The following is a 21,149-nucleotide window of genomic DNA, read 5'->3' as shown; positions in this document are numbered from 1 at the left end:
CCAATAGCACCGCTCTTAACTCCAGGACATTGATATGTAAGTTGACCTCTATATGCTGGACCACGTGCCTTGGACTGACTTTCCCTGGAAGTGGCCCCCCTCAACCCTATCAGGGAAGCGTCCATGGTCACCGTGGCACTGGGTTGGGAAGCCTGGAAGGGTAGACACCAAAGATTTTCGTCTGTACTCATTCACCAGAGTTCTTGTTTGCAGGTGTTGGTGATGAGAATCTGTGAGCTCAGGGGATGAAGATTGGATATCCACTGGGACAGAAGGAGCCATTGTAGCAGTATCATGTGTAATCTGGCTAGGAGAACAATTGGGATGGCTGCCGCGATAGACCCCAGAGCCTGAAGAACTTCCCTTGCAGACACCTTTCTTCGACAGAGTATCACTTGAACTTGTGCCCTTAATGAGGGGGAAGAGACCAGACTTGATTGAGTGTTGAATCCTGCCCCTATAAATTCCAATTGTTGTGAAAGCTGAAGGTTGGATTTTTCCCAGTGGATGGTGATGCCCAGTGACTCCGCTAGTACTAGAGTGTAGCGGAGGGCCCTGACCAGAAGGCGCTTGGTGGGGGCGGAGAGGAGCCACTCATCTAAATAAGGAAACACCTGGAATCCCCAAGTCTCAGATGAGCTGTGACCACTACTAGGTATTTTGTGAACAAACTGGGGGCCATCGAGAGACCGAATGGCAGGGCTCTGACTTGGTAGTGATTGTCTCCGAGGTGGAAGTGAAGTTGACTCCTGCAGCGCTGGTCCATTTTGATGTGGTAATACACATTCCAGAGGTCTAACAAGCACATCCACACACCCTCCGCAGAAAAGGGAGGATGGACTGAATCGTGACCATAAGGAACTTGGTCTGAATCACTGATTTGTTTAGCTGGCTGAGGTCCAACATGGACGACTTGGAGATGGACTCTAGGGTGGCAAGGTGCGAAGCAACTTTGTCACGTGCCCCATTCGAAACTTGACCAGCGAGTGTTCCAGAGAGCTTGGTGATGAGATCTCTCTGGAGCCTCGTAAAATGTGCCACAAAGTTCAGAGACCTGACAGCAAAGGTCGCTGATGCAAAAACTCGCTTCCCTAACCTGTCCACCACCTGGGACTCTGTTGGGCGGGTGAACAGCAGGACTTTCCTCCACAAGGCCCTTTTTCATGGCTGCCGCCACCACCATAGCATCTACTGGCAAACTTAGACCAATGGGGTTGATCCTCTGGAGGGGAGAGTATCTTATCTGATATCCTGGGTTGGCCTCAATGGTGTCAGGGTTCTTCCATGCCCACTGCACGATGAGCTTGACCAAACTCATTGGCAGGGTGTCACCCAAGAAGTAGAGGGCCGACAGCAGAAGGCCTGCAGGAATGCTGATTCCTCCGAAGGATTGGAGGGCTTCCAGTCAGCCCTCTGGTTGAAGATTTCCAGGATGTCTCCAATGCGACATCATCAGGAGGGTGACTGTGGGGATCCTTCCCCATCATCGTAGTCCGTATCTTCCATGAGGGACTCCTCTGGGAGGTCCATGTGTTTCCTCTTACACACCCATTTCCGAGGGAGTTCTTTGGTGGGAGCATCTGAAGACTCAAAGGGAAATACCCCGAGCAGGGGTTTCCTGAGCCTTGCGCTCTCAGAGTCCTGGGAGGGTGGCCTTTGACAGCTGCAGCTCAGAGGGAACTGGTGGAACATTCGGCGTAGGATTGCTCGAAGTGAGCACCCTCTCCATCACCAGGAAAGCAGGCCCGCCTGAAGAGGAATGGGATCCCGGAACTGAAGACAATTTCGGAACTGGAGTCACACCCCGCTCCATGCGGTCTGCTCCCAGGGATGGAGCCTCAAGCAAAACCAGGGCGGGCGTCACCCTCGGACCCGAAGATTGAACTGGCAACACAACCGGAACAGAGGGTTCCACCCCCCAAGCAGGAGATTGAGGAAGGGCGAGTTCCGATGTAACAGACCAAAGGGGCCTCGGAGCCTCAGACACGGTAGCTGTCGGTGCCAACGTAAGGGGTCCTCTTGCAGATGCCGGAAATTTGAGCCTCGGAACAGAGGGATCCAAGGGAAGAGTACGTAGGGGGTGCTGGTGTAAAAGACCCAAAGCCTGGAGTGGAATGGGGTCTAGGAAAATTTGTAATTCCCCTGGCGGTCACAGCTGGTCAAAGAGGCGCAACACATCCAATTCTGAAAGGCTCTTGCTGGACCTTACCGATGCCCTTGAGGGGGAATCAGGCTGGTCCAAAATGGGGCTGAAGGCTTGTCTGGCAAAAGGATCCGCAGACAGAGTACTGGGTCCATGATGTATTGAAGAACGGCACCGATGATTCCAGTTTGGAACCCAGCAGTAGGGGAATAATCGGAGCTGAGAACGGGCTTGGAGCAGAGGTCACTGCTGGGGTGGAGGTCAATAATGGCTCCAAAGCTGTAGTCGGAACAGACTACTGAACGGAGATGGGGGACATCGGTGCCAAGGTAGAGACAGGCAAAATGGTTGGAACTGAGGTTGTAGTGTGCACCGTAGTCGTCGGAGCCAGAACAGGCACAGACAAGGTGACCTCGGTATGAAGCACTGGAGCCAAACTCAGAGCCGAGGTGGTCGGAACCAAGGAGGTGATATGGTGCTCTGAAGAAGTCTTGTGGGGCCTGTGCTTATGGCTTTTGCCCCTTTCACCGGCCGGTGAAGAGGGGTCTGAATGAGGACGTTTCTTGTCCACAGAAGGAGGGGATGAGACCTCCAATGCAGAAATAGCCTCCATAAAAGGCGAAGGAAGCAAGCCCTTAAGAATCAATTTGTTTCGTCTTTCATTCAGCATCCGCTGACTGAAGCTGGCACAAATATCACATGGAGGTTTCGCCAATAAATGCGGAACCCCCAAACAATACACAGTCTTCATGGAAATGACTATTCGGGAGTTTACCACTGCAAGAAGAGCAGTGTTTAAACCACGTAGTCCCTTTCTTTTCCGACATAACAGGAACACACACACACACATACGCTAAAGTAGAAGAAAGTGTAGAGAGAAAAATATAGTGGGAAATACCAACAATGCTACTGGGAATACCACAAAGGTAAAAGGGTCAATACCAACAATGGTACGAAAAGAAATATCTGTGGGTACAGCTGGGTGAGTAATTAGAGAAGAAATATAGCAAACTGACAGAAAAAACTCACAAGTACTTATAAATTTTGAAAAAATATAAAACTTAGCCGGAGAGCTCGGTGAAACGCTGCTATATGGCTGCGCGGCAAATGAGATCTGCGGTATCTGAGTGAAGGGCATTGTGGGTAGCAGCTTAGCTCAAGAGTTTTTGGTGCACGCAAGTTTGGTACAAGACTGACTCGGTTCTGAGAGCTCGGAACCGAACCCATCACTGATGAATAGGAAGAAGATTAACAACTTCAGATAAAAAGTTAGCACTTAGCTGAGAGCATGGCTGACTAATCTAATTCTACTCAGCAAACGAGATCTGAGGGGAAGGGAAGAGAGGCATTGTGGGTAACCTTGGCTTGAGAGTTTCTGGCTAGTGTGAGCTTGTTATAAAGGCAAGAGTCATTCCGAGGGTTGGAACCAAGACCCACCAGTCAAGAATGAAGACTGACATCAGATCAGGCTTTTTCTTTAGCTATAACAGAATCCTCAGACATATTTTCTTCAGGAATATATTATATTAAACTAGTTAGTCTTCTGGTATGGCCCACTTTTATTCACAATTTTGACCAACGACCTAAACTCCTCAGCAAATCCAGCCTCAATCATACAATATATGCTGATGTTTCCCTAATCTGCTCTGGCCCCTCTATCATGGAACTCCAAGAAAAAACTCAGGCAGCCCTCCACACTATTGAAAACTACTAACAGCCCATCAACTTATACTTAACCCATAGAAAACCATAAGCTTGGTTTTATTGAATACCTTAACAACTGACCACTTACCTTTATTTCCTCCTCCAATGGCACAAGAATAGAACCCATTGAACATAGAAAACTTCTTGGCGTCACAATTGATAGTGGACTAGAGTTTGACAAAAACCTTGTGCTAACAATTAAAAAGGTTCATGTCAAACTGGGTTCTTTTTATAGGGCTAAATCGTACCTTACTGACCATGCCAGACTCGCAACAGCAAGAACTCATCTCTCATCTTCCCTGCTTTACTGTTCACAAATGCTTACCTATCTTCACAAATCTGAACTGAATAGCATTGTATCTTGCTGTAATGAAATAGCCAGATTTGCCACTAATCAGTCTCAAAGATCTCACCACTGCACTTCCCTTCTCCAGCTGAACTGTTAGAGCTCCCTCACCTGCTTACTCTGACTCCGCTAACTGCCCATACAGTCTTATACAAACCTGACAACTGCCCAGCTCCATCTGACCTTATACAACCCTATACTAACCTAAAATCTCTTGGGTCTACTGATAAAGTATTGAAGGTTAACAAAACCCAAAACTCTCATGGCATCTCCTTATACTCACATATCATTGCCAAACACTGGCATTCTCGACCTTAGCATATTCTGTCCATCAATAATACACATTCATTTAAACAGTCCCTAAAGAAATATTTCACCAAACATAGGCTTCGCTCATGTTCTCCACCAGGCTAATTCATTTAACCCCTTACTGTCCAACGTCCTTCTCGCCACCACCCATTGGCAATATGTCTTGGCCTTCTTGGCTTCAGTTTGTGATATTTTTATCCTGAAAAAGATACACACATATATATATATATATATATATATATATATATATATATATATATATGTCTACTTCATTTCACCTAACTTCCAATTCACTGACTTTCATTTCACTGACCCCATTTCACTGAAATTTCATTTGACTGACACTTCATTTCACTGACAGTTCATTTGACTGACAAGTATTATTAGCAAGAAAATGGAATATGCCCCCTTCCCCACTGTAGTGCGACCCTGGAGTTAGAATATATAGTTGGGGGGGGTGTGGGGGGCACATTTCATATGATATTGTTACGTTTTGATATAATATTGCTTAGTAAAAGAAAAGTAAGTGGGGGGCTGTGCCCCCCCCCAACTATATATTCTAACTCCAGGCTCGCACTACAGTGGGGAAGGGGGCATATTCCATTTTCTTGCTAATACTTGTCAGTCAAATGAACTGTCAGTGAAATGAAGTGTCAGTGAAATAAATTCAGTCATTTGGTCTCAGTCAAATGGGAGTCAGTGAATTGGAAGTTAGGTGAAATGAAGTAGACTGTGGAGTTGTTATATATAGTTGGGGGGGTGTGGGGGGCACAGCCCCCCACCTAGAATGTTTGTCAATGAAATGAGCTGTTGACCAAATGGGTTTCAGTGAAATGGGCTGTCAGCGAATAGAAGTAGACCCATATATATATATATATATATATATATATATATATATATATATATATATATATATATATTGTATGTTTGAATAGTATACACTTATTGTACTACCATTGTTAGATGCTTTTAGATAAATGTCAAAGAACTTGTGTTTGAACTCCCATTGCAATTGTCATATGTACATATTTGTAATTATGTAATCTTCCTTAGAGCTTTTCTCCACGGGTCTCCACTGAAAATGGTCTTCTGGCCCAGTCGGACACTATCAGATATAAATAAATAAATAAAAAATAACTTCTGCTCTGTGATAGAAAACCTGTAATAAACTACTGGCTGAGGTAAGAAAATCATTCTTACGAATGAAAACAATATCTTCAAATGAGCAATGTTTTACCTGTTGTTTCTTTTTCTTCTGGAGATATCCTAGGAAGGAGAATGACTGAAAGATGGGACTAAAGGCTCCTTTCCTGGTCGCAGGAAAAAGGTTCCTTTCCTGGCCCCTCTGATAAGAACATTCCAGAGAAACTCCCAAATCCAAAGAAAATGGTTCTTCCATACCCAGACTGGACACCAACAGCCACAGAAGACATGACTATACATTGGAACAAGGTGGCTGAAGGAATTAAACCACAGAAACCAGAAGAAACGAGTGAATGATCTGAGTAACAAAAATGGTACTAGAGTCTCGCCTACTAGTTGAGTGAGGCACTGCCTGAGCCCGTGGTGTAGGCAAGAACTTTTTTTTTTTTTTAAAAGAAAAAACACAGCAGGACCAGTGTTAAGAATCCATGCTGTAGCCAAGGAAAACCCTGACTGCCATTAAGCACTGCTAGAAAGTTGTTCAGAAGGTCATCTGGGAGACAAATGTCAACAAGCAGCACACATATACGTATATTTCCCAACAAAGTCCCTCAAAATTCAGAAGCAAAAGTAGAAGCAGTTCACAAAAACACCATCGGAAATCAAAGCCCCTTTACAGAAAGTGCACAGAGAAAACAAGAAGTGAAAGTAAGTTGTCGCAAAGTGTGTACAAGCAGCAAACCCAAAAGATACTTCTAACCCTGAAATGCACTTAATTCTTAAATATATCACTTTCTAGCAAAAAATCTGAAGCAATAACATAATGAAGGTAAGTTGTCACAAAGTGTGCACAAACACCATAACACTCAGACACCAAATGAAGTACATAAAAACACTTTACTATCATTTAATCCTTACACTTCAGTTAAAATGTCTCAAAAGTAGTACATTTTTCTCAGTCATATTCTCAGTATTCAATAATAAGTTTTTTCCCTAAAAATCAGCAGTTTCTGGCAAGAAACGTCGGATATTACTATAAAAAGAAATTATGTACTCACCACAACGTTCCATGTGTGTTGTCCATCTTGCCTTCATTCTTACTAGGTTGGGTTTGGATCCGATCCTCGGATCCGACTCTGCCTATATACACAAGCTCGAGGTCTTCCATAAGCTTGCAGCTACACCCTATCCCCATCATGCATTAGGAGAGCTCCCCAGATCCTGTTTGCAGATATAAATAGAATATTAAATAAGAGTCGCTTAATACCGTATAGAGCAATCAAGAAGGTCAGAGACTGCAAACAGCTAATTTTATCAACTTGGTCTTCCAGGAGCAAAGGGCTGGGGGAAGGAGGGTGGGATGCAAGAAAGAGATGGGCAACAGTAAATCAATGCAATCTGAGGGTCATGCTGCTCAATGCTAGAAGTCCAAATCTCAAGATGCACTTGCTCAAAGCTCTCCTCAAAATGGAGAACATTGACATTTGTGCTGTAACGGACACCTGTTTTAAAGCAGCAGAAAGCACCCCTGTGCTACCAGGCTATAACTCATTCCACACCTTTCAGCCCCAGAACATGGACCGAAGCTCCAAAGGTGGTGGTGTCTCCATATTCATAGAGGATACGCACACCTCCAGACTAGTACCCAGCAAAACACATCTGAGATACTCCAGGTACAACCTGGGTAAGACGGCAATTCAGGTTGTAGGCTGCTATAGGTCCTCAACCATGTCCCAAGAAACTCACTCCACATTCCTAAGCACCCTAGAAGCTATTAAGATCCAACCCAACACTCTCATACTAGGCGACTTCAACTACTCTTCCATCAGCTGAGAAAACTACTCATGAACCAATGCACTGCCCACCGCTTCTGGAATTAATTTTCAATGTTCCAGACCAGATCATTCTTACTTCCACTAGAGGAAGCAACTAGCGTAACTGTCTATGTACATCCAAGGTATGCATTATTCTTTCACCTCTGTTTTGTGGATTGGGAAAGAAGGTAGGTAGGTGGATTGCCTGGCTTAAAGACACTCTGGATACCACCTTAGGCATAAATGTAGGATTAGTTCTCATGGATACCCTATCTTGATGGAAGATTAGGAAGGGTTGCACTGCCATTAAGGCCTGTAGTTCCGAAACCCTCCTTGCTGAAGTAATAGCCAGCAGGAAAGCAGTTTTCCATGATAGGTGTTGTAGATCTGCTGTTGCTGCTGGTTCAAACGGAGGTAGTGTCAACTTTTCTAGTACAAAATTCAAGTCCCATGCTAGTAATGGTGGTTTCCTAGGAGGTTTTACATTCTTGATCCCTCTGAGAAACTGCCTGAGTAGAGGATGTGAAAAGACAGGAGGATCAAAGCTGTATTCTGCTGAAATAGCTGATGCATGTATCTTGATGGAGGAATAGGACAGGCCTGTATGTAGAAGCTCTGCCAAGTACTCCAGAATGTTAGCAATATCTATGTTCGACACATCTTTTCCTCTTTCAGTACTCCAAATGACGAACCTTTTCCATTTTCCTGCATAGTTCCTTCTTGTTGAAGGTCTGCGGGCTTCAAGGATAATGTCTTTAACCCTTTGTGAGAGGTCTGGGTTAGTTACTGCTATGTGATGTTCCAGGCAGTCAGTTGCAAGGTTTTTAGGTTTGGATGTATGATGTTGTAGTTGTTCTGAGTTAACATCAGAGGCATCAGGGGTATTGACCACATTTTCTCCCGAGACATGCTCCTCAGCAATGGGTACCAGTGTTGTCTTGGCCAATTCGGAGCTATCAGGATTATCCTTGGACGTTCCTCTGATTTTCAGTAGTACCTTGTGCATCAAGGGAAGAGGTGGGAATGCATATGCTGTCAGGCCTTTCCAGCTGAAGGATAGAGAGTCCACCTTCCATGCAAGTGGGTGGAATGTCCTTGTGCAGAATTTTTTGAGCTGGTGATTTTGTGGGGAAGCGAATAGATCTATCTGTGGCATTCCCCATTTCTTTGTGATGGCCTTGAAGATGTCGGGGTGTAGCATCCATTCGTGAGCATCCGAGGTTGTTCTGCTTAAAATGTCTGCTAGGGTGAGCACCCGGTACAAATATTGCCTGTAACTGGATGTTGTAGCTGAGAGCCAGATTCCAAAGGTCCAAAGTCATTCTGCATAGGGGTAAGAATGAGTGCCTCCCTGTTTGTTGATGTACCACATGACTGTGGTGTTGTCTGTCCTTATCATCAAATGGCCTTCTTTGAGGAATGGTCTGAATTTTAGGATTGCCAGTTTTACTGCCAGCATTTCTTTTTGGTTTATGTGCAGGTGCAGCTGGTCCTGAGTCCACAGTCCTCGTACGCATTTGTCCAGCATGTGTGCCCCCCATCCTAGGTCTGAGGCATCCGTTGTGATGGTTTGGTTTGCTCGAAAGTTGTGGAAGGGTAAGCCTGGGTTTGACTGGCATGCCTGAGCCCACCAGAGGAACTCCTGTTTTAAGCATGGGATTAGTGGTATTTCTGTTTCTAAGCTGTGCCTGTGTTGAGACCATAAATTCTTTAGGTACCACTGTAACTTTCTCATATGCAGTCTGGCATGTGGGACCAAGATTATGCATGATGCCATGAAGCCCAAGGCCTGCAGAACTTTTCTTGCTGTTAGTTTGTTCTGCTTTGTTAATGCTAAGAAGTAAAGAGGAGTTCTTTTGTTTTTCTGCAGTTAGGAATGCCATCTGTTTTACTGTGTCCAATTCGCCCAAGAATGTTCTTGTCTGGGATGGGATCAGCCTTGACTTTTGAAAATTGACTGTGTATCCCAGGGCTTGTAGCAAGTAAATGACCCTTTGTAAATCTGTTGTCAGCTTGCTTTTGTTGTCCGCTTGTAACAGGCAGTCGTCCAGGTATGGATAAATTTGAATTCCCTGTACTCTGCAGTGGCGATTACTGATGCCAGGCATTTTGTGAATACTCTGGGCAGTAGATAAGCCAAAGGGCAATGCTGAGAATTGATAATGCTCTGATCCTGCAAGAAATCTGAGGTATCTTCTGCAATTTGGTCGAATGGGGACGTGCAGGTATGCCTCCTTGAGATCTAGAGTTACCAGCCAACACTCCTTGCCCAGCATGGGAAGAAGTTGCTGTAGGGTCAGCATTTTGAATTTTGGGACAATGATGCATGTGTTTAAGATGGACAGGTCGAGAATAGGTCTCCAGTTTTTTTCTTTTCTTGGTACTAGGAATAGTCTGGAGTAGAATCCTTTGCCCTGTTCTGTTATTGGCACCCTTTCCACAGCTCTCATCTTTATTAATTCCGCTATCTGGTGCAGGGCTTCTATGTTTTGATTTGGGGGCAGGTTTGGCATTCCTCTTTTTACTGGTAAAGTGTGGAAGTGGAACCGGTAGCCTTGGTCTATGGTTTGCAAAATCCACTTGTCTTTTGTAATATAGTGCAAATTTTTCGAGAATAAGGCTAACTTTCCGCCTAATGGTGCTGCTATTTGCTCCCTGGTAGGCAGAGATAGAGCCAAGTCACTGAGATTGTCCTGTTGTAGTGGCAGTGGTTGTGTCTGTGCCTCGGTTATTGCCTTGCCACTGTCGTCCTCTGTAGGCACCTCCTCTGGATTGATTTCTGCCCCTAGAGCGTCTGTTCCTGCCCCTTTGGGATCTTGTGGAGTCAGGAAAGGACCAATTTTTGGCAGGCCAGTTCCTGCTAAACCTTGGGGCTGAACCTGTAGGAAATCTTTAACTGTTTGTACAGATTTTGCCTTCTCTTCCATTTTCTTCATTACCTGCTGGGCAGGTTCCCCAAATAGACTGGCCTTATCCATAGGAGCATCCAATAGCTTAGCTTTAACATGATCCGGCAAGACCTGTTCTTTCAACCATGCATGCCTTCTTATCACTGTGCCAGTCATGGCTGATCTAAATGAAGCCTCCAGTGCATCATAGCCACATTTCAAAGAATGGTTACTAACCTGTTGGATGTTATTCACCATTTCTAATACATATTTCTTATCTAAAGATTCATCAGAGGACAGCTTTTTAATTAACTGATCAAGCATAAACTCTTGGTATTGGATCATGTGAAACTGACAGTTTAAAGCTCTAGCTGAGAGAGTAGCAGAGGTGTAGACTTTTTCCCCATCTCTCTAAGGACCTGGATTCCCTTTCAGAGGGAATAGGGTTTTGCTGTGGTCGAGGCTACTGCCTTAGGCCCCTGGGATATAGTTTGGGGTCTGCAAGTGGGGCCTTGTATAGGTGGTGATGAGTGTCTGGCACCCTGTAAAATCTATCTGGTTTGGCAGGGGCTGGGAGGTAAAGAATCAGGTGCAGTGCAGACATCATTAAATGCATCGTCCACAACAGGTAGGACAGGAGGTATAGCTAAGGGCCTATGTTGTGGTAAGTGCAGAAAAGTCCTAAGCCTTTTTCTTGAATCTGAGAAATCTTCTCCCTGCCATTGGAATTGTTCTCTCATGGCATGTAAGGTTTCCCCAAAGGAGAATTCCTCTGGTGGAGAGGCAGCTGGAATGGATTCTTCGGCATCTGAATCTTCATAATTGGAAAAAGGAGCCTCTGGCTGGTCTGTAATGTCTGAGTCATCCGCAGAATCATCAGAGGACACAGGCTCGGGGGGCTTTGCTCTAGGTCTCTTTTCTGGTGGCTGAGAGGCCCTGTCTGGGTGAGATTGGGATCCCCTAATTAAGGATATTAAATCTTCTGCCAGAGTAAGCATTTGTGAACTAGAAGTGGGCCTGAGTGAGGGTGGTTTAACAAGCACTGATTTAGCTGATTTGGCTGCTTTAGCCCTGGCAAAGGCCTTAATAGACATGGCTGCAGGAGGCCTAGCAGCACCACGTGCTGGGGTAGAGATATCCAAGGGGATGGTGTCTGATAGATCAGTAGGAACCACAGTTGTAGGCAAAATTTCTGAGGCTGATTCAGGTAAGGTAGCAGGAGCCTCAGTAGTAGTCATGGATTCGGCTGAAGTTTGACCAGTTTTCTCGGTTTCGGCTGAAACCGAGACACTCGCGGCTTGCTTAACCGTGGTTTCGGCCGAAACCGCGGACCGCGAGTGTCGGTCTTTTTCTTTGCGTTTTTAACAATTTGGGTAGTCGCAGGATCCGGCGGCATAATGTACGCAAAATCTGAGCCGAAAAACTGTTCAGCAAACTCCGACCGACGCCTAAGCGTTCGTCGGTTGAAGGAAGCACAGGCCGAGCAGGCTGCTACGTCGTGGTCTGGGCCTAAGCAAGGCAAACAGTAAGAGTGGAAATCTTTATGAGGTATTTGTTTCCCACAAGTTAAACAGTTATTGACTTTTTCTGACATCGGCTGAGGCAAGAAAGAGTCCCCAGCGGGGTACTTAGCTTTTTAGAAGTCTTCGAAGTAGTATTCGGTAGTAGTAATCTCTGGATCTGACCGACCGGCACTTGCGAACAGCTTCTGCTTCGGGCGCCACGCGGCAAGAAAGACTGAGGAAAATGGCGTCGGCTGATGCCTTTATACCCGAAGACCAGCAGAGATTACGTCGGGTGAAGCGCGACATCAGCCGAAGCCGGACCCGGACTTTGGAATCCGGCCGACCGAAAGGCTGCCTGACGACAGGACAACCCATTTGTTATGACTGCAGATGCATCCATGAAGGACATTTGCGGCAGACACTAAAAACCACAAAGCCTTCTATAGTTATATCAAAGATCTCCATGGCAATACCAAGATTTGCTCTGAGTTACTGCACAATGGTACCTCCTATACTAAACCAACAGATATTGCCAGCATACTGGCTGACAGATTCAGTGCCAACTTTACCCCCCCTCCCCCCCCGCCCCCACCACCACCACCAAAAGACCAATCTCAATACCGGAAGAATGCCAGGCACCCAATATTACTGCAGCACAGGTTAAAGCCACATTGTCTAAGGCCAAGAATACAGCTTCCATGGGACCCAGCAATATCCCTGGCTGTGTTCTACTTGAACTACAAAGTGAACTGGCACCACATCTGTGTGCTCTGTTGACTCACAGCCTCAACTCAAAGTTTTGACCCTACTGAATGGAGCACTGCTACAGTCATCCCTCTTCATAAAGGAGGAGCGACTACAGACCCTGGAAATTATCGCCCCATTAGCCTGACGAGTCTGATATACAAGAATATGGAGCGCATCATCATGGACCTAACAAGGATATGGGGAATATCCAAACTCTAGATCCCAAGCCTATTTGGTTTTGTGAAAGGTGGATCACACCAGCTCAACTTGGTTGACTTCTTTAGTCACCAGAGCAGTGGATGAAGGCAAGGCAGTTCATACAGCCTACCTCGATGTGGCCAAGGCCTTTGATACCTTTCCTCACTCAGGAATTAGTGATACTCAGCAAACTAGGCATCAACCCCTAAATCATTAGGTGGGTTGCAAACTGACTCACAGATGGAACCTACAGTTTGAAAGTAGCTGACTCCAAGTCAGACTGCTGACCAGTCACAACTGGAGTCCCACAGGGATCGGTCCTGGGTCCTCTTCCTGTTTGGCATCTACTTCTCAGAAGTCCAGGCCAACACGGAGGGACTCTGGCTGACCAAATTCGCAGATAACTACAAGCTGGGAACCATTATTAGTTCCCCAAGTGATGCAGACATCCTACAGAAAGGCCTCACTGAGGTGTCAAAACCATGGCCTTAAGTTTAATGCCAAAAAATGCATCATCCCCTTTGGGAAAAACTCAGTTCCCAATCAGCACATCGATGGTAGCCCACTGAACACTGAAGGCGTTAAGAGATCTGGGGACATAGGTTGACAGCAACCTCTCCTTCGACCACCACACTGGCACTGTGGTCAGAAAGTCCTTCTATGTGGCACATCTCATTACCAAGGGTTTTGCATGCAGGAAGAAAGTGATAATTTCTCTCTATTCTTCCCTCATTAAACCAATCAAAGTAGAATGCCCCATTTGGAATGTACCACCCTAGACACCTGCAACAGTTGGAGAGGCCACAAAAGTACCTCACAAAAAGGATCCTAGGCCTTAAACACATGTCCTACATGGACAGACTCAAAAAACTCCAGATATTCTCCATCTCATATCTACTGAGAGGCAATCTCTGCTCGACTTACAAAGCCATGTCTGATCCAGCTATATTAGAAAAGCTACATCTAAAGAAATCCCAATCCCTCCACATCACATGCTCCAGAGACCTCAACCTCATTACCACAATCAACAGAACATGCTGGAGGGACAAGATTCATAACCCAGAGACTACCCATGCTCTGGAATAGACTTCCTGTGCTCTGGAATAGACTTCCCATACATGTAGTGAAATCTTGATGACTGGATGGGTAATAGAAAGTTCACACCTGGGATCACTCCAGTGGCTCTACTTGATAGAGGCATGGAAACTACTGACGGGCAGCACAATGCCAGGGCACATCTATGGGCTAGGCTTGTAAAGGCCACAGGGCCATTTGCCTAGTACACACCTATGAACACATGGAACGTTATGGTAAGTACTTAACTTCTTTATGTGATGTTGTCCTATCTCTCCCTCATTCTTACTAAGGTTTGGACAGCATCCCTAGCACCATCTTTCTTGGGTGTCTCAAGGGAAAATATTCTTCGAACTGTGGATCCAAAGGAGGCCCTGTTCCTGGAGGCCAAATCGACTTTGTAATGAGTGATAAAGATATGTGGCCTTGCCCATGTTGTAGCAGCACAAATGGTATCCATACACAATTTAGCCTGAAAGGCGAAGAGGTTGCAATGGCTCTTGTAGAATGACCTTTTACTTTATGGGACAAATCTTTGTTTTGAGATTTATAAATGAAGTTTATACAATCTGAGAGCCATTTTGAAAGTTCAACTTTAGAAACTGGAGCACCTTTCTTTGAATCTGAAAAGGATACAAATAGCTGGGTCTGAGTCCTTTGTCCTATGTAAGAAGTGTAATTGTCTAAGTACATCCATAGTTGGTGCAGCATATATTCTGCCTTATTCTCATTGTTAGGGAAAAATATTCGCAGGATGATCCTGGCTCAAAATGAGGGAAAAATCAAATGGGATAAGACAAAATTCAGGTCCCATGGTGCTGGAGGGTCTTTAATAGGTGGTCTTAATAAAGAAAAGTACCTTTAAGAAAGGCTTTGCATAGTCTGTGGGATATTACATTGAGGCCTGATTCACCTAAATGGAAATTAGATTTAGCTGCTAAGTGAAGTCGAATAGTAGCTGCAGCTGGGCCTTCATTGAGTAGTTTTGCTAAGAATTTTAGCAAGGAAGCTACTGGGGCAGAAAAGGGATCAATGTGATTATTTGAAGCCCATAAAGAAAATCTTTTCCATTTGCTTCTATACATCTTCCTCGTTTAAGCCTTATGAGATGAAATCAGGAAATGTTTACTGAAGGAGAAAGGGAGCCTGGCTATGGATGAAATCAGAGCAGCCAAGCTGTCAATTTGAGAGTTTGAAGGGAGAGGTGGAGTGTCCCTGATGCACGAGTCAGGAGATCTGGAATTGGGACCAGAATCCAAGGCAACTCCTGGAGATGAAGCCACAGGCAGAAGAAACAGATTTGATGAGGCCATTGTGGGGCGATGAGGATCACGTTCCTTCCCATGTAACTGGTTTTCTGAAGAACTTTGGGTTACAACTACCTCATGTACACAGACAACCCTCTCCTCCTACCACCAAACACTAATATATGCGACAGATGCAATTATACAGCCAAACTGGAGGCAAAGCTCTCTCAACCCAAGACTGGAACTGACAGTCAAGAGGAGAAGGGAAATACTTGCAACACACCACCAGTCTCACAAGTCAGGAGATCTGGAATTGGGACCAGAATCCAAGGCAACTCCTGGAGATGAAGCCACAGACCTATTAAACAAACACCGGCAAATAACACACAAATACACGAAAACATACTCAGAGGCTCTAAACAAAAATCTGCAAAAGCAGCACAGACCTCCAAAGCAGACATCCAAGCAACCACCACACCCCATCACAAACTATGAAACACATACTTCACATAATCAGTGTGCCATGCAATCACAGCCCTTAAGGCAAAATAACATACCCAACACACTAGTGATAGGAGACTATAGTCAGGCACACTGATGTCCCACTAACTAGGCTGGACAAGTAGGTTACAGTTAGCAGCCTGTCGGGCGCAAAGGTCCACCATGTAACACAAGCACTCAGGTCACTCCAGAACAAGTACAAATATGACTCTGTCATTGTCCATGTTGGTGTGAATGACCTGAGCCGTACCTCCCTGGACTACATGAAAAGCTACCTCCCCCTTTCTCAACACATCCACAGGCGTCCCCCAAGGTTCCATTCTAGGCCCACTACTATTCAACATATTCATAAATTATTTCTTCCAAGCCATTCCTAACTCCAGTCTTATCCAATACGCCGATGATTCTACTATAATCTGTTCCTCCCCTTCCAGCACAACTCTTAATATGACACAAGCTGCCTTCTCTTCCACTGAACAGTGGATGCTAGGCAACCACCTAGCCCTTAATGCAACCAAAACAAAACTTATGCTATTCAATGCCTCCAAAACCTCTTCCCTAGACAAACAATCCTTCGTAATTACCAGCAAAAATAATACCCCCCTAGAACTAAGTCCGACACAAAACTACTAGGAATTATGAACGATCAACTAAAATTTGACAAGCATCTACAAGCAGATAAAAAAAACTCATACAAAATTAGGTATGCTTTACTGTCACAGTCGCTTCATCTCTCCCACCACCAGGATTACATTAGCTAATACATACCTCATCCCATCCCTTTTATATGGTGCATCTTTCTTAACCAGCCTGCAATCTTCCCTCAAAATAAAACTCTCATCTTGTTATAACAAAATATCTAAATTTGCAGCAGGTCATAGAGCCTCTTCCCAGCACTGTAATTCCCTTCACCATCTAAGTTGGTAGAATTGCCAAACTTCCTCACATATACACAGCTTAACCAAGCACACAAACTCATTCATAACCCATCTCTTTGCTACGTTGGTAGAATTACCAAACTTCCTCACATGTACACAGCTTATCCAAGCACACAAACTCATTCATAACCCATCTCTCTGCCCCTCCCTAGCAAATACCTTTGAAATGCACAAGCCAAATAGATTCCTAAGATCCAATTCCCAAAACCTAATTAAATCACATAAACCCAAACATCCAGCTGGAAATCACCTGATGTCCTTCGCTCTTGCACGCCTCTGGAACTCTCTCTCTTCTCCCATTCGCACCACCAGTCTCTCCTTGTTTGAAACCTTACTGCACTCGCACCTTACTTCACAATGGAAATGGTCTTGCTCCCATCCAACCTAATTCTGACCACACTTTCTTCCTAACTTTCCAAACTTATTTGCTGCCCATCACTGCCTCCTAAACCCGTGTGATGTATTCGACCAATAACTAAAAAGTTACCTTACTGTAATTGCCAAAAAAAAAAAAAAAAATACTACTTACTAAATTAACCTGACCTGATGTCATTTTGCAAATGAAAATCTTTTTATTTCTGTATTAGGTAACATTTACTTGAAATGTGTTATATGGATTTGTACTTTTTCTGAACTATGTAACATTTATTTGAAATGTATACTACGGATTTATACTTTTTTTTTTCTGTACTATGTACCTGTATTTTTCTGGAGCTTTTCTCCCCAAGACTCCATTGAAAATGGGCTCCTTCAAAAGAAACTGCAAACAAATAATAAATAAGAGCTCTCTGATAAAGTAGCCCAGGCCGGTATGACCCTGATTAGCATCCTGCTCTCACCAAGAATGATGTCAAAGTATAAAGAGAAAATTATCAATTTCAACAACTGGCTAAGTTTCTGGTGTCATTCAAAGGGGATCCAGTAACTGTCCTCCTGAGATGACATGCTCGACAAGTCACGTTGCTTCGCAAGAGATTGGCTTGCACCTGTTACCCTTAGGCTTTCGAATACTGGAAAAGCCTTTTGCCGCCCCCATAGTGCCTTTTTAGGCAAGGCTCAAAAGGCAAGCCCACCATTGTAAATAGCACAAGTAACCAAAAACTGAGGGTAATGCTACTAAATGCCAGAAGTCTAAACCTCAAAATGCATGCACTCGAGGCACTCCTCAATATGGAGAGCATCGACATCTGTGCAGTAACAGAAACCTGGTTTAAGGCTCCTGAGAGCACCCCAAAACTACCAGGCTATAACTCATACCATACTTTTCGGCCACAGAACCCGGACCGAAACACAAAAGGTGGGGATGTATCCATATTCGTAAAGGATACCCACACCTCCAAGTTAGTGGTGCAGCACGATGCCTCAGAGATCATCCATGCGCAACTAACAACGGGCAAAACTGCAGTTCATATTGTAGTTTGCTACAGATCACCCACCATGACCAAGGGCCCCCACTGGAAAATATGAAGGTCTTACCAAACGCCCTAATATTGGGTGATTTCAATTACCCAAACATTAACTGGGAGAACTACTCAAGTACTAACTCCCTTGCCCAACGCTTCCTAGAATTCATAAACTCGAACGCCCTGGATCAACTGGTCAACACCCCCTCCAGAGGTGACAACATACTGGACCTGGTCTTCACCAACATGGGCGACTGGTGTTCCACACCAGAGGTCAACCCCTTGCTGGTTAGGTCAGACCATAGACTAATCCACTCTGGATATCCACATTCTGCCCTCACCCCCAATGAAGGAAACCACTGTGAAAAACATTTTAAAAGCAAACTTCACATTACTTAAGACCGAGGTGGAGAGGTTCACAGCACCCATGCTAAAGGACAACGCTGTTCAAGCTGCTGAATCCCTTACAATGGCACTCTGTGCACCTGCAAGAATGCATGGATCGTGTTATCCCAAGGAAAACTAAGACTCACTCCTCCAAGAAAAGGAAGCCAGTCTGATGGACCCCTGCCATAAACAAGCAATACAACAGAAGGAGGAAACTAGTACAAAAGAGAGCAAAATCCCAAGAAGGAAAGACATCCCTGATCAGTATCAGCAAGAAACTACGATCCCTCATAAAATCATCCAAGGCTAGCTTCGAAAGAAAAATTGCCAAGGACTCCAAAAATAACCGCAAAGCATTCTTTAGCTATGTCAAGAACCTAAGTGGAATCTCTCAGATCTGCTCCGAGTTAGTGCAGAATGGCACAAAATACACTGATCCGACTGATATTGCCAACATTCTGGCAGACAGATTTAGTGCAAACCTCACCCCCTCTCACACCCTAAAGGGCCCATAACCATAACAGAAGAATGTAGAGCACCAACAATCACTGACACACAGGTTAAAACAGCCCTATCCAAAGCCAAAAACACAGCTTCAATGGGACCGGACCAGGCTGTGTCTTACATGAGCTCCAAAATGAACTAACCCCCTCACCTAAACACACTGTTCAAACTCAGCCTCTCTACAGGCTACATACTCAGAGTGGTGCACAGCAATAGTAATCCCGCACCAGAAAGATGGAGCCGCAGCGGACCCCGGGAACTATCGTCCTAGAAGCCCGACTCTGCAAGGCTATGGAGCACATCATCATGGAACTCATTAACAGAGACATTGGGAACCTCCAAACATTGGACCCTACCCAGTTTGGCTTTAAGGGCAGATCATACCTCCTAAACCTGGTGGACTTCGAGAGTTACCAAGGCTTTAGACGAGGGAAAGGAGATCCACGCGGCCTACCTAGACCTCGCAAAGGCTTTCAACACCATTCCCCATTCTGGTATTATAGACAAGCTCACCAGCTTGAACATAAAACCCTACGTCACGAGATGGGTTGCCAATTGGCTCAAGGATAGAACCCACATGGTGAAAGTTGCAGGCTCTAGGTCCAACTCTAAATCGGTTACAAATGGTGTCTCCCAGGGCTCAGTCCTGGAACTACTCCTGTTCAGTACATGCTTCTCAGAGGTACAGGCAAGCATAAGAGGACTATGGCTGACCAAGTTCGCAGACAACTAAAAACTGGGGGCCATAACTGACTCTCCAGCTGATACAGACATCCCCCAGAAGAGTCTCATGGAGACGGATACCTGGTGTCAAAATCATGGCCTCAAGATAAATGCCAAAAAGTGCATAGTCATCCCCTTTGGAAAAAACAAAGTACCCGTGAACTACCACATACGTGGTAGTCCCCTAAATATAGAAAATGTTATAAGGGATCTGAGGACCCAAGTAGATAGTAATCTCTCCCTTGGATAATCAAATTGCCAAGGTGGTTAAGAAAGTCCTTCAATGTGGCTTACCTAATCACAAAAGGGTTCGCATCTACAACAAAAGAGGTTACTGTGTCCCTCTACTCATCAGACTCATCATAGAGTACAACACCCCATTTGGGATGTACCTTACAAGACACCTGCAACAGCTGGAAAGACCACAGAAGTACCTCACCAAGAGGATTACTGGCCTCAAACAAATGCCCTATGCAGCCCAACTGAAGAAACTCCAGCTGTACTCTGTTGCACACCGCTTATTCAGAGGTGATGTCTGCCTGACATACAAGGCCATGTCCAACCCAGAATTGATGGACATGCTCCACCTAAAAAAAAGCAAATCCGAGAGCCACATGCTCTAGGGATCTCAACCTCACCACAACGATAAACAGGACTTGCTGGAGGGATAGATTGCTGTCCCAGAAACTCCCCATGCTTTAGAACAGGATTCCAATCTACATTAGGCAGAGCCCCTCACTAACTCATCAAGAGAAACCTTGACGAGTGGATGGGAAACAGAAAATTTACCCCAGGGATCACTGCAGTGGCTCTGCTGGACAGAGGCACAGGAAGCTAATCTAAGGGGGTGGCGACAGCCAACACATTCTGGCTAGGCTTATAGAAGCCCTCGGGCAGATAGCCTAGTACTTACCTATGAATGGAATGGAAAGGGAGGAAAGGCGCACAGGAGACCCAAACGCCAATCGTAGAAAACAGCATCCCTTGGTGACTCCCCCAGAGGGGGGATAAGAGCAAAGTAGCTGCTGCATTTGGTGTTCATGAATGTGGCAAAAAAGGTCGCAGCAAAGATGGCCCCATTTGCTGAAAATCTTTTCTGCCACTTCCTGTTTTAGGGACCCCTTGTGAGGCATCAGAATCTCTCTGCTGAGTGTCTGCAATCATGTTAAATTTCCCCGGGATGTGAGTTGCTATCAGAAAGCATCAAGAGGAGATTGCCCTGTACCATACTCTCAGGGCCTCTCGACAAAGGGGGAAAAGATCTGGTTCCTCCTTGTTCAGTTACCATACAACTGACAGGTCTGTATTGCAATAGTCCCCAGTAGAAGAGATTCCTGGAATGCTTGCAACACTAAAAGCACTGCTCTCATTTCTAGGACACTGATGTGCAAATGGGTCTCGTGATCCTGCCAAGTGCCTTGGACCGTCTTTCCCAGATAATGACCCCTCCCCCAATCTGGGAAGCATCCATGGTCACTGTGGCTAATGGTTGGGGAAGTGCAAAGGGTCGACGTAACGTCACATGAGTGGAGTCTAGCCACCAACCAAGATCTTTTTTGCAAGATTCCGTTAGCA

At 45.2% G+C, this 21,149-nt stretch overlaps 1 protein-coding gene across 1 annotated transcript in view; it reads right to left on the bottom strand.

Moving 5' to 3' along the window:
- LOC122811222 (V-type proton ATPase subunit B, brain isoform) overlaps positions 1-21,149 on the bottom strand; it is a 1,846,974-nt gene that overhangs the window by 901,480 nt on the left and 924,345 nt on the right. Inside the window, exons 8-9 of the mRNA XM_044082914.1 lie at positions 20,439-20,462; positions 18,683-18,724 (exon numbers count right to left, since the gene is read on the bottom strand). Of these exons, the coding sequence (XP_043938849.1) occupies positions 18,683-18,724; positions 20,439-20,462 (66 nt within the window). The remainder of the gene's footprint in view (positions 1-18,682; positions 18,725-20,438; positions 20,463-21,149) is intronic.

The sequence above is a fragment of the Protopterus annectens genome, chromosome 9.part0 (genome assembly GCF_019279795.1).
Source record: "Protopterus annectens isolate FY-2018-M chromosome 9.part0, PAN1.0, whole genome shotgun sequence".
NCBI classification, from domain to species: Eukaryota; Metazoa; Chordata; order Ceratodontiformes; family Protopteridae; genus Protopterus; species Protopterus annectens.
Note: the sequence above shows the minus strand (reverse complement) of the source record. Positions and strands in the feature narration are given on the sequence as shown.